The sequence below is a fragment of the Cyprinodon variegatus genome, unplaced genomic scaffold (genome assembly GCF_000732505.1).
Source record: "Cyprinodon variegatus isolate N-32 unplaced genomic scaffold, C_variegatus-1.0 Scaffold63, whole genome shotgun sequence".
Taxonomy (NCBI): Eukaryota; Metazoa; Chordata; class Actinopteri; order Cyprinodontiformes; family Cyprinodontidae; genus Cyprinodon; species Cyprinodon variegatus.
This window is the reverse complement of record NW_015150516.1, coordinates 1,604,877-1,618,712: the sequence shown is the minus strand read 5'-3', so window position 1 is coordinate 1,618,712 and position 13,836 is coordinate 1,604,877. Positions and strand designations below refer to the sequence as shown.

At 39.8% G+C, this 13,836-nt stretch overlaps 1 protein-coding gene across 2 annotated transcripts in view; it reads right to left on the bottom strand.

The window, feature by feature from the left end:
- Positions 1 to 4,213: 4,213 nt before the first annotated feature.
- The window catches only part of mbd5 (methyl-CpG binding domain protein 5), a 35,823-nt gene continuing 26,200 nt past the window's right edge, over positions 4,214 to 13,836 (bottom strand). For both annotated transcript variants that reach the window (XM_015371697.1, XM_015371698.1), the window contains exons 6-10: positions 9,411 to 9,607; positions 8,219 to 9,337; positions 6,842 to 6,915; positions 6,684 to 6,756; positions 4,214 to 4,475 (exon numbers count right to left, since the gene is read on the bottom strand). In XM_015371697.1, coding sequence (XP_015227183.1) covers positions 4,413 to 4,475; positions 6,684 to 6,756; positions 6,842 to 6,915; positions 8,219 to 9,337; positions 9,411 to 9,607 — 1,526 coding nt within the window. In that variant the 3' untranslated portion in view covers positions 4,214 to 4,412. The remainder of the gene's footprint in view (positions 4,476 to 6,683; positions 6,757 to 6,841; positions 6,916 to 8,218; positions 9,338 to 9,410; positions 9,608 to 13,836) is intronic.

The following is a 13,836-nucleotide window of genomic DNA, read 5'->3' as shown; positions in this document are numbered from 1 at the left end:
ACCTGCAAATAATATCACTAAATACTACAAACAAATAAAAATATAGGAATTTACGCAATTCAAATGGATAGAGAAATAAAGAATAAATAGCTCCAACGCTTTGGTTTCTGCTTACGCTTTATTTTATTTTTGCTGCTGAGGGTTGAGCTTAGGGAAAACCGGTCCAAACTGAATTAGCCTGGTTTATAACTGTTCAACTTTTTCTGAAAGGGAACCTCAGGAGCACCAGGTCCTGAAGCAGGAGTTTACTTTCATCTTTTTAAATAACTTAGAGAAAAGTAGTAGTTTCATTGTGCCTTCTTTTTTTGGTCACTAGAGGGCAGCATAAAACCAAAATAACCCCGAAAGGGCTTACTAAGGATTTGGACTAATACATTTAGAGGTATAGAGGAGGATTTTAGTGTTTTTTTTTTTTAAAAAGACTCGCCCTCTACAGTAAAAATTAAAAAAAAAACACACATGCACAACCCTGTACCCGATTCCTGAGACGGAACGCCTATTAAACCTGTGCGAGAGCGTGCACATGCCCATTTCTCCTCGTGCACACTCCGTTTAAAAGTTGCACTTTGCATCGCTCATCCAAGCTTACTTTCCAAAAGAAGATTTGTAATTTTTCCACCATTTCAGACTCACCAGCGGTAAGAAAATTTGGACGAGCACGTGGGACTTCCTTACTTAAACATATCACCAGAATGATTGACAATTAGGAGGACCACTTATTTAGATGATCCAGCCGGAAAAGGAACATCCTCCACTATACCTTTAAATAGATTTGTGCGAGGGATGAAAATAAATCGTAAACAGAAGAAACATACAAAAAGTCCACAATATTCAAGTAAGAGTGAACATGTTTTTAATATCTTAAACATCTGTGCAACATTATTCCAAATGTTACATCACTGCATGACCTGTAATGTTTCACAATATTTACAAAAAAAAAATGCTGCTTACATCAAACCATTAAAAAAAAAAGTCCAAACAATCTGAAAATAATGGACTCTGACACACTATTCCTAACCCACATTAATGCAGAAAGGAAAGAAATAAAAGCAAACAAGTGCACACCGTACTTCACGCAAGTCTATTCTTTTTGTAAAGTATATATTATTGAGAAAATATATACTTAATTACAAGCCGAAGAGAAAGAAAAATACTGACAGAAACAAAAACAAAAAATGACACTCACACCTCAACAGATTCACAGGCAAAAACTGCTTCCAACGTTTGACCACGGAGAACATGAATGTGATGGAAGGTGGGTTCCTGACATGAGACTGGGCTCCTGCTCATCATTGCACAAAACAAACAAAAAAAACCGGGACAGAAGAGCAGAATGAACTTTACCAAAAGAGCTCATGTGTTTCAAAGAGCACAGATTTCCTCACAAATAATGGTAAAAATTATACCATCAGAAATGAGTGAGCGCATGTGAATAAATTACAGTACAAAGTGATTTAAAAGTTCTTCAAAACAATCAAGAAGATGGTTGGAAAAAAAAAAATAGTGTAGCAGTCGACTCGGTGGACTGGACCGGAGCTTTTCCTCACATCCTCTAGATTTTAATCATGTAGTGTCTTGTTTAACTTACAGAAGTTTTACTAAGCAGGTTATTACATAGAATTCCTAAACATTTGATTTCCAAAGCACTTCACATTGGAGGTTTTTCCGACCAACCAGTTCCAGAGCTAAAATGTTACCTGTGCTCGATTTGCAGCCGTCTGTGTTGATCCACAGATTTAAAAAATGAAATAAATTCATTCAAAGAACAGCAGGGGGAATAATGGAGACCAATAACTGATCAAAATGCAAAGTTTTAAATTCCCAATTAAGTTTTTCAATCTGTTTAAATACAAAGAAATCTGCGCTAAAAACTAATTCAACCGCAAATAATAAACTCACTGAGTTTATAAACACTGCTGGAATTATTTAAGGCTTTTTGAAATGTTCCTGTTAATAGAGCACTTCATAAGCTCTGCAAGTTCTTTTATATAACCAGCTTGTGTGTATAAACATTTCCTCTTTCTCAGTTTATAAACAGTGAATTCTTATCAGTTGGCATTTATAAATCAGGCCTTTAACAGATTGCAACTGTGAAGCAGCACAAACTAACTGTTAGCAGGGCTCTTGGGAAATAATTTCAGATATTTAAATAACAGCCATTTATAAATCCTGCTTGAGATGATATGTTAATGTGTTTAATGTGCTGTTTATAAACAGTTTTTGTTATCTAGTGTTTATAAATTTACAAATAAAGCATTGTATGCAACTGGTTTGCAGAGGTCTTTAGAAAAAAAGATACTTAAATAACACTAGCCTGTGTTTAGAAATCCTACAACTGCGTTTGTAACTCCCATTTCAAACGCTGCTTATAAACAAAATGTCCAAAATATCATTGATGTTTATAAATCCTGTTTGAAACTGAACATGTAACTCCAAGCTGTAACATTTTGTATTGTCAATTCTCTTAAGATCACTGATATAAAACTTCTTAGATCAGTTATTTGCAGCGTTGTTTATAAACTACTGTTTTAAAGGGTTTATAAGTCAGGTTGGTGGAATATTCCAAATGGTAGAGGTGTTTTTAGATACATGATGTTGCTTTCAGCTGCTCTATATGTAGGAAACCCTACTGTAACCGTGGAAACGAACCAGTTTAGCACAGGAACTGCTTCGGTCAGAAGAAACGCCCTCAGAAATGTTACTGTGGAAGAAGTGTTACGTGTCTCTAAAAAGTAAAGAGAAGTATGAAGAAAAGGAAGTAGATAAAAGGAAAAAAAAAAGCCCAAAACTGAAGGTTGCTGAAGATGTTGATCCATCGCTTGGTTTATTGCACTTGATCATTCGGTAGCGATTTCAGGATATTGATCTGGAGGAGCAGCAGTTTAATACAGAGTTTCCGATACTGTCAGTACTGTAGTGTTAAAACTGCATTTAATACCTCCATGTCTGCCTTTTTCTAGAGGTTAGTATTCATAAATAACATGGTCTTCAAACCAAAACACCCCATGACACAATGTGTAACAAAATGAGAAATCTGAGCGCCAAACTTCTTAAATAAAAAAAAAAAGGATACATGATCTATTGTCCACCTGTTTAAAAAAAATATCACATACATATACACATATAAGGCTTTAGTTCTCAACTCTTGGTAGTATTATTGCCATCTAGCATATTTGTAAAGCTTAAAATAAATATGGAGTACTGTACATAAATAATTTACATCAACAAGCAATGAAAAACAAACAAAAAAGGCCTCTAAATAAGACAAATGCGTTCGTCAAGTTAGTGTTTCCTTTCCATGGTCTAAACTCTGAGGTTGGTTAGTCCACCTAAAGCTATATTTGTGGTAAAAGTAACTAAAATACTGTACAGACGAGCATGAGAACAACTCAATCAGTGACATTAAATTGTGAAGGAAAAATCCACCTAATTTAGCAAATTTGGTTTAAAAATAAAGGATAATTGATTCAGAAACTCAAACCAGAAGGTTTAATTTTAAAATCACATCAACTTGAGATGTAAAAAAGCGACAGAGTAAATAGAAGTCATGATTTCTGCTTTGAAGAAACTAACAGACCTCACAGTGTATCAGAAACAATGATTTAAGGTGGATTATTCCTTCTTAAAAGCGCCACATTTGATTCGTAAACATGGTGGTTTTCCTGTCGTGGATGAAGCTGGTGGAGGAAAATAAACATGGAACACTTTCTGCTGGTAAAGTTCATTCTGTTTAGTTTGGAAACGAACACTAAGCCGGCCTGAAGCCCCGTCCTCGACCGAAGAAAAGAAGAACATCACGACTTACGGTTCCCAATATAAAAGCTTTAGGCTGTCATCTTATTTGTCCTATGCATGCGGCCCGAAGCAGCCGCACGTCTGGATAGAAACCAAGACATTGGTACACTTCTACTGCTTTGTTTTTGTACAATAAAAGATAAAATGTGCATTAGGTACGCTTGTACATGACATTGTACAATATATACATACAATTCTTAATAGCAGGAAATTTCAGGATTATCTATATACATATTGAAAATGTATCAGAAATATTTGGACTGTCTATTTTTCTTAAATATGTAAGGTAATGCTTGTAGCTTTTTTTTGTTTATTTTACTATCTTATACTAGAAAAAAATAGTTAATTCAGTGAACTGTAGACAAATTGCAACTGTTTTTAATGCGTTTCTTTTTTTTGTATTTTTCTTTTTTTTTCTCTCTCTCTACAGTTGAAACTGTATTGGTGATTGGAGTTTCCAGCACCTTCTGTGGTCAGTCACAAAGTCAAGTTGATGTCATGGATCGAGGTTTTTGTACCACTGAGAGTCCATGTGTAGCACCTGTTGAAGAGCTCAGATGGCCTGGCCGAGTCTCCGGGTGGCTCCGACGACGTTCTCGGGCCTGACACATTCAATGTTATCTGGATATTTTCCTCCTCTTGGGCTTGGGGAGCATCAGCTGACGGTCCCTGGAAGGGAGCTGGAGACACAGGGAGGAGGGGGGTTAGGGGTAGGGTGACCAGATTTTCTCTTTCTGAAAAGGAGGACACTTTTTAGAACAATTTCACATAGATTTGTTGGTCACATGACCTGGAAGCTATTGAAGAAATATCAGTTATTTTTCCAATAAATTTTTTTTTAAATATACAAAGGCGTAAAATGGAATAAAAATGAGTGTGCCTCATCAGGCTAATGTAGTAAAATAATTTCACAAAGAATCTGAGTCAGTGGGTCACATGACCTGGAAGCTATTGAAGAAATATCAAACTGTTTTATTATAAAAAAGCTTTCAAAATGAACAAATGCTTAAAATTGAATAAAAAAAAAAAAAAAGAGAGTGTGCCTCATCAGGCTAATGTAGTAGAAGAATTTGACATAGATTTGGAGTCAGTAGATCACATGACCTGGAAGCTATTGAAGAAAAGCCCCAACTTTTTGCCCCAACTTTTTGCACACTGTCTTTATCCACTGCACTGTTTACACTTTGACCACTGCTGCACTTTTTGCATAACAATCCGTAAAGGTATTCATCTCATTTGAAATATCAATGCAATGTTCATAAGCTGTATGCAACGCAATTTTGTTCTGTATGCACTCTGTGCATACAAAATGACAAATAAAGAGGTCTAAGTCTAGTCTAAGTCTAAGTCTTTTGTCTTTAAAAAATGTCTCAAAAGTAGAAAATAGCTTAAAATTGCATAAAAGCAAGTGTGCCTTACTTATGTTAACTATTGGCATGATTTTATATTAGTTTGGTCTTTGGAATTTATTGGTTTTTGTTTCTCCGGAGTGCTTGTTTCAAAGATTTGTTGACGGTCCCTAAAGTTGGGCTTACACTGTGCGACTTTTCGCCCTTGTTTTAGCCTGATCGTGCGTCGCGTAATGCAGTGGTCCCCAACCTTTTTTGCGCCACGGACCGGTTATATGTTAGGCAATATTTTCACGGACCGGCCTCTAAAGTGTGGGGGGTAAATACGATAAAATAAAATGATACGACTAGCATAAAATTAAATACTAGCAGCATAAAAATAAAACTCACCATTATGTTGAATTAGTGAGAGCCCTGAGCTTGTTTCTCTGAAACAAGCCGGTCCCATCTAGGCGTAATCGGAGACAATGACACACGAAGTGTGCTCCTAATGTCCTGTCTGCTCGGTAGCTTTGTTTTGGTTGCTGTAACCGCAGAAAATCCTGCTTGTACGGCCCGGTACCAAATGACTGACGGACCTGTACCGGTCCGCGGCCCGGTGGTTGGGAACCGCTGGTGTAGTGTACAGGTGGTAACGAGGGGCGATCAGCCTCTCATGACCACCTCCCGATCAGTAATCATGAAGTCGTAAGAAAATCCCACGTTTGATTTTCTCCCAACCGACGTGTGCAAATCGCTCAGTGGGCAAACGAGGATTCATCTTTTTTTCTTCTTCCTCTCAGATGTAAACACAGAAGCATGGCGAGTGTGCGGGTGAAATAAAATTTCAATAAAATTGACAGACCGTAGAAGTCACGTTTTCTCAGCCGTGTCTTTGTCAAAACGTGTCACCGGCTTTTCTTTAAATATTAGGTAAATTAACTAAAGTGCTTCTATAAGAAATTAATGAAAAACAATTTTTTTTGGTCCAAAATAACCTTAGAGGCATTAATCCTGATACTGGCATTTAAATTTTTTTCTGCTTCTAAAGCTACATTTAATTGTTAACTAGGCTTAGAAACTTTTTAACTTTTCAATTAGATTTTTACCTTTTTTTTCTTGACTTGTTAACTTTTTCCAACTTAATTTACAGTAGGTAATATATTATTTAAAGGCTCATCTCATTGGTCAAATGCCAAAATAAGATGTACAGCCATGTAGCTGAGTCTTTGCTGAATGACTAGATATAGATCTTGTGCTTCTAGACCTCACTGACAGACGGGGGGCGGGGACTCCATTTGTAAGGGTTATGTAAATGATCAAAAACGCTATCTTGCCCAATAAAGGGTTAATGTTGTCATGCGGATTTGTACTCGATGGTTGTGATAGTCATTTTAACTATTGTGGGTGGGGAAACTCGACATCCAGTGCATTCAATACATCACCCATCCCTCACTGGAAGGAACCATTTAAAACTGTTTTTGTTTTGTTTTTATTTCCTTGGTTAGACATTGACATTCATTTGGTAAAATCAGGGAGGAACCTGTCTTAGATACTCACTGTGCCTGACATCTTATCAAGCTCACTCATGGCCTCGTGGAGAGCAGCTTGCAGGGGGTTGTTCAGTTTGGGTCTGCAAGAAAACAGAACATTTTACTATTGTCAAATTAACAGCAGCAGGAGTTTCAAAACATTCTACATGTTTATGTGCTTCTTACTTTAAGCCTCTCTTGGCGACTCGGTCAAGTGCCTCCAAGTCGTGGGTTAGTGTTTTTAGCTTCTCAGGTTCAACCTGCAGTGAGAGGAGATAAAATATAAGGTGTGTTTAATACTTTGGAGTAAAAACTGCCAGAGTTCGATCAAAAAATGACAGGAAATTATGTGTGGATTTCAAATACTGAAACCAGGCTAACTATTGCTAGCTAAACAAGCTAATATTTATCTTCATTCAACAAGAAAAACATGTCAGATTCAATAATTTCAAGTACAAATAAAAAAAACATTTAAGTTCTCTTTGCATGGCAGCCATATTGGATTGTTAGGCTGGGTTGCACCAAAACTTCCTACATTAATTTAATTTTTCTTATTCTAAACTTAGAAATCAGAGAAAAGGTAAACTTAAACATCAAAGAGTAGAGCATGCTTAAATTAAACCTCACATTATAATTAAATCTAGCGCGCCCAATTATCTTCTGACACTTAATTAGAAATTAGAGGCCATCTGAGGATAATTCCATCTCAGCAAAAATAGATATGGTCTGTTTTTTGGCCTCAGAGGCAGCATCACAAAGACTGAGGAACCGAGCGGAACGGAAGGTGGGGAGCAAAGAGAGGTTCTAAAATAAGATCCCCTAGAGCGGAGGGCTTCAACAGGGGGTCCGAGGCCCCTAGGGGGTCCACGGAGGTACTGCATGAGGGTTGCAAAAGTTTTGAATGATAGACTTTTTTTTTATTCCACTCTGCAATTTTTTCCACTAATTGAAATATCTTAAAATAAACATAAACATTTCATACAATATATATAATTAGGGGTCCCTGCTCCATCTTGCCATCAGTTTGGGGGTCCTTGGCTTGGAAAATGTTGAAAACCCCCAGCTTTAGAGTTTAATCCATAAAGGGGTAGACCATCAAACCTAGAAAATCATGTAGAGCAGTAAGTAGAGACCAACCATGAGGCCCCTGTGGGAATGGCCCAGTCAAAGTCCAGATGTAAACACAGGAGAAACTATTGTGGTGAGGAGAAAACAGGTTAAACTTTAGTCTGACACAGACTGTTTAACCAGAAAAGAGTTTCAGCAGTGGTTACAGTCAAAGGCGGTTCTGCTACATTGTGACTAACAGGGCAACAGAAGGACAGGAAGTCTCCAGCCTTTTCTTATCATACTCCAAAGATGATAAAAAGGTTTTCAAGAAATCAGCCCAGGCTGATTCCTGCTCATACTGGCTTCTATCTGCCACTGTAACCAGCAGATAAACAAAAAGCTTCCCTTAAAGGAAACTTTCTATTCAATCCAAATTCAGCTTTAGTATCAAACCCTCTGCTGATGTGTTTTTCAGTCCTGCCCAGTAAAAAGGAGACAGATGTCAAGTCTCACCTTAGCCTGCTCTCGCAGCTGCATTGCCGCGCAGTGCACCTGATCGTCCCCGGCCAGCTTGGCAGGCCAGGGTGGGAAGCTCTTCAGCTGGCCCCAGACCAGTTCTCCCATATTGAAGGTCCTGGAGCGGTAGTGGAGCAGCTCGGATGAGGGCGAGTCGGGCTGCCGAAGGTCCTCCTCGCTGCTCAGGCTCTTGGTGTCTGACGGACTGGCGGCCATGCCGTTGAAATGGCCGTTGTAGTGGCTGTAGTCTTTGGGCGTGGCCAGAGGCCCTTCCAGACTGGTGGAAGAGCTGGGTGACTGGTCGTCCCCCGTCAGCTCCTGCCGTGGGGGGCCCAGGACTTCTCCGTAAGCCCTGGAGTTAAAGTGAGGGGTGGAGCCGTTGATGTGAGCGCACCGTTCCACTGTCTGTTCCAGACGTTCTTTGTAATTGGCAGGCGTCCGGTTGCAGTTGCTGAACCGGTCGAAAAAGGTTTTATCGTGGGGAACCGACAGGCCGTGGTCATTGGAGCCCTCGGCAGGGCAGGGTGGGGCGGGGGCCAGACTGGCAGGTCTCTCAATGAGAGGACTGCTTCTTACTTGGGTAGAACACTCTAGAAACTCCTCCCCACCCCAGGTGTTGCTCTGCGTATCAAAGCCTCCCGGGTGTGGCGGCTCTCCTTCCCACTGCCCTCTCGGGGTTCCGCGGCCAGGGGAGCGGAAGTAGTCGTTGGTCTCTGGGCCGTCCGGGGTGCTCTTTCCTTGATCCATGTTCTTCTGTCCGCGCCCTAGCCTCACCTGCCTCTGTCTGGTTTGCTGGGGTATCGTCTCTCCATCTTGGTGCCCGTGCAAGACTGCGCTAACCGCCTGGGGGACATTGACGGGGTCCCCCATGTTGGCATTGAAGGCACTCATGGCACTGAGGGCGGGTACGGGGCTGGCCTGCGTGGTCCCGCTTACCGTGGTGGTGATGGTTACATGCATGCCCTTATTGGCGGCGTCCACCACTGCCCTGTAAATGGCATCAACCACCTCCGGCCCTCCGCCGGGGCCCCTATCAGAGCCAGGCTGACATGCAGGAAGCCCCTCACCTCCGGACTGTTGCTCCTCCACAAACTGTGGGTGAGACAACATCCCCTGCTGTGGAAACAAAAACAAACATTATTTCTTCTTCTTTGTCAGAAACTGTAGAACCCAAAGGACCAATGTCTACCTGGTAGTTGGGATAGATGCAGGACATGGGGCCCCCGTTGCTGCTGTCTTTGTAGTGTGGGTTGTCAGAGAAGTGCTGCTGGCCCTGGTAGGCTGGGTGTGTAGATACCGCCTGAGGCATCCCTTGGTGGACCTGCTGTTGGTACATCTGACCTCCAACGGCGTTGACATGTGGCTGTAGGGCGCCCATGCCACAGCCTGAAACCAGGGAAGGAATACATCTCATTTACACACCACAATACTTTATTTAGGGGGTTATTACTGCGGCAAGAAATGGGCAATAGATCCAGCTTTGAAATCTCAAATATATATTATAAATACAGTTTAATTTCTGCACAGATCTTTTATATAGAAGGACCTGGTGTTAATAAATGGATAATAACACCACCAACCTAGATATGCATTGTGTAAAGATTTACACTGTAAAATTTCTCTGACTCCACCAACATGATAAAGCTCATCGTTTTCCATCCACTTCAGTTTGAGTCACTTTATTCCACCAGAAAAATCAATGGCTGAAAGAATATCTGTTGCGTCCAGACTCTCAAAAGGGAAAAGTTGCACATTAACAATCTGTTGCGGCCCAAACCGACAGATGGACGAGCTACCAGATGAACAGTACGGCCAGGCTTGTCAGCGAAGCATCGAAGGACGGCGCGTGAACAAAGTACATGGAGGCCACAGATGTATCAATGAATAAGGGAGCGAGCCCGGCAGCGCCGCTACGCAGACAAAGCCCAGGCAGCAGTACAGAATCTGGAAGGCCCGACATGTTTTTGTGGGTGGGAACGTGGACAGGCAGCGACTGGAGCAGCTGGTCTGATGCTACGTCGCTGAAGGGCAGCTGTGTGTGCTCTCTTTTCTTCCTAACCGCCCCCCCCCCTCACTCCCTCCGACGCAGAGGAGCCACTACGAGGCTGACCCCCTCCCCCGTCCTCCCCACATCCTCCGCTGGTGCTATGATATAGTGACGGCTGTTGCTGGGGGACGCTGCCATGGAAACCAAGTGATGATTGGTGGTGCTGTCCGCAGCCAGGAAGCTTGTTGGGGGAGAGGGGTGGGTGAATGACGAGGGCGGGTGGGGGTAAGAGGGTCGGGTGGAGCAGTTTTAGTCTGAAGGGGGATGGGGGGCCCCGGTCGACTGGATATAGGGGGTCGGGGGTAGTTTACAATAAACTTTTGAGTATTTGTTAATGGCGGTAGAGTGAGTGGCAGTGGGTGGGTTCAAAGCACAGCAGCTGTATGGAAACAGATGGTTTAAGGCTACATCTCAGATGGCGCGACCCAGCTCCGAGTCTGTGACTGTTAAACGCTTTTAATTGTTGCAGCCTAGAATAAAATCCAACTTTTATCTCTATTCATAAATTTCATACTCTGATATGGCCTCATGACCTAATGCTGGTCTGAAAGAGCTAAAGCTACATGCTATTTATGCGCAGAGATGGAAACTTTGGCCCAAAATGTCAGACATTATCAAATACAGATTTTAACCAACATTATGTGCAAATACTTAATTTAAGGCTCATTTAAAGCTGTGGGAAAAAATAAAAATGACCCTGTCTTGCTATAACCCGGCAAAAAAAAAAAAAAAAAAAAAGACTGATCCATAACGACATCATCAGCAATAAATCTTACATCCCTACACAGCTGGTTTAACTGAAAATGTAAATGCTGCACAGTTCATCTCTGACAATTTTCACCCTTTAATGACCTTAACCGGGAGGGGGGGGGTACACCAAATAAAGCACTGACATAGTGAGCTTTTTCAATTTTATTACCAGTTCAATTCAATTTGACTTAGATAGAGCTTCTCTGATTTAAAGAAACTTAAGGTTAAGTATTTTCTAGAGCTTTAGGACAACAGCGAACCCATATGTAGAACTGGAGAACATCTGGAATAGAAGAACCTATAAGAGTGGTTGGCTGACTAAAATAATAAAGGTCGAAACTAAGATTTATCAAGAAGGTTGCAGGAAATAACAGGAACGTCAAAAGCACTGCAAATGTCATAAACATCATTTCAGGTCAGAGGTCATGAGTAAAAAATAAGGAAGAGAGGCTGGGCAAAAATAGCCTCCACAGGAGAGTTCCAAGGTGAAATCAGCCTGCTGATTATAAAGAGTAATCTGTGAAATAATGACTTTTTTTTTCTTTTGGAAACCTGTGAATCCATAAATTTGCAGTAAAAAGATGAGCTTTTCAGAAAAATAAAAAATACCCGCATTGAAACAAGGTGGTGCCAGTTTGATAGTCTGGGTTGTTTAAGTGTTTAAGGATCTTTACAGGTAATGAAAACATAAATTCTGCTTTCTAGCATTAAATCCTGGAGAGGATTTCCAGTAAGAGATTTGTGATCTTTACTTTGAGATAACTTGGTTTATGTGGGAGGACATCCAAAGCACATCTTCAGGCCCAGGTCTAAGATTTGCGATTTGGGTTCTGGTTCCAAGTCGGGTCAGCTTGCTTTGGGGAGTTTTATTGCTTAATCCTCTTTCAAGGGGACTGGAGCTTTTTTACAACAATAATAAGCTTGTAGCTGACTAATTATGAGACTGATACACACGTATACATCCAGATCTTTTTCTGAGTCTCCTGTACCAGAACTTCTACTACATTCTAATATCCAGTGACCTGTCGGCGTCAAAAGGCACTCAGTTTGTGTTTGTTCAGTTTTTGTTTTTTTGGGCCTGTTCCATAAAACACGCAGCGGCAATGAATGATGCATCATCAAGACACCGAGTCCACCGAAGTAAAACCTTTTAGCAAAAATCTGATCATTTGCATCTGACCACTCATCAGTCCTCCAAAAACACCAGCAAAACCAAGCAAAGCTCATAAAATCTGCAATAACATTGCTTTTTTTCCCCCCATCTAAATATTTCCTCCACTGTTTCTGTCTTATAACCGACAAATATCTTATTAATCAGCTAAAAGCTTATTCTTCTTTCTGTATTACAGTAGCACGGTATGCAAATATTTGGAATCTGTACCTGTGGCTAAATCAACGAGACCTTTGCTGCTCTTGCGTGTGATTCGCTGGTGCTTCTGTTCATCTCAAATTAGTGCATAATATTGGATTCTGTTGAATGAAACCTTTCCAAAGAGCTATGAAACTTCCTGCAGGGTTTATACAGGAATGACTAACTCTAATTTAACACTTTTTAATGCTATTAGAAATCATTTTAATGTCAAAACAGCAAAATCCTTCACCTTTACCATCGACAGGCTGCAGCCATGTCCCAAATTCCTCGTTTTCCTGCCACTGTTGTTTAAAATAGCATTTTTCAATTCTCTAGCTTTTTCTCTGCCTCGCACTTCTTTTCCAAACATACGGTTTTACGATCAACCGGAAGCAGTTACTCGCAAATAAATCGCAATATAATACATCTGACGCATTTTATTAAATTTTTTAAATAAAGCATTTTAAATGCCACGATAATAACATTTAATGCATTTTAATGCCAATTAAGGCCTATATATAAAAAATAACTTTTACAGATTTTTTAACGACCTGTGGAAACCCTGTCCTGATTGGAAAAATGGTTATTTAGATACTTCATTATTTCGTCTGCCGCTTAGCTTTGTATATAGAGTAAAATCCAATTTTATTTAAGCACTTAAAAACAACCACAGCTGACCAAAGTGTAGCTGATAAACAAAACAGCTAAAAAATTTGGGTAAAAATAACCTTCACACAATCAAATCAATAAAACTGGGTAAAAGATAAAAGGAATAACACATTAAAAAAAAGTAATTACAGTGTGTAAATAATGTGCTTAAAAAAATTAACACTTCTGATTTTTTGGGAGGAAAACTGTATTTAATAACCAAATATATAACAGCGTTTCAAATGTTCAATTTAAAGAATAAATTACAAATGTCTGATATCAGTCCAAAAAGGGCACAGTAAAGGCCCGCCTTGAATTTTTCAATTAAAAAATCAATAACTTCTCTACGGAAGAGGAAAAGAATAAAAAGAAAAAAAAAGTTAAATGATTTTTACATTTTATATCAGTATAATATGATAAAACAGTCAGAATTCTGAGATTAATGACAAAATTCTGATTTGTTTTTCTCATATTGTAGTGAAAAAAAATTTAAAAATCAGTTAACTTTCTTTTATTTCTCAGTGGCTCTAATCCTCCACCGTATTTCTCAGTTGCTTGTTGGACGGACACCAAACTTGCTACATATGTAACAAAGATGTTGTACTTGCGATTTATTATGTTTATTTCCATCATTACAGGAAAAATAGTCTTTTTTATGTAAAGATCTTTTTTTTTTATTAAGGTGGAAGTCATTTTTTTGGCTATTTTAAATCTAATTAACCAGAACAATATACTTTTAAATTTTCACATGATCTTTCAGGACCTTTTTGTCTTGAAGGATGATGTTCATAACATTAGCAACTTAGGTAGTGTACACGT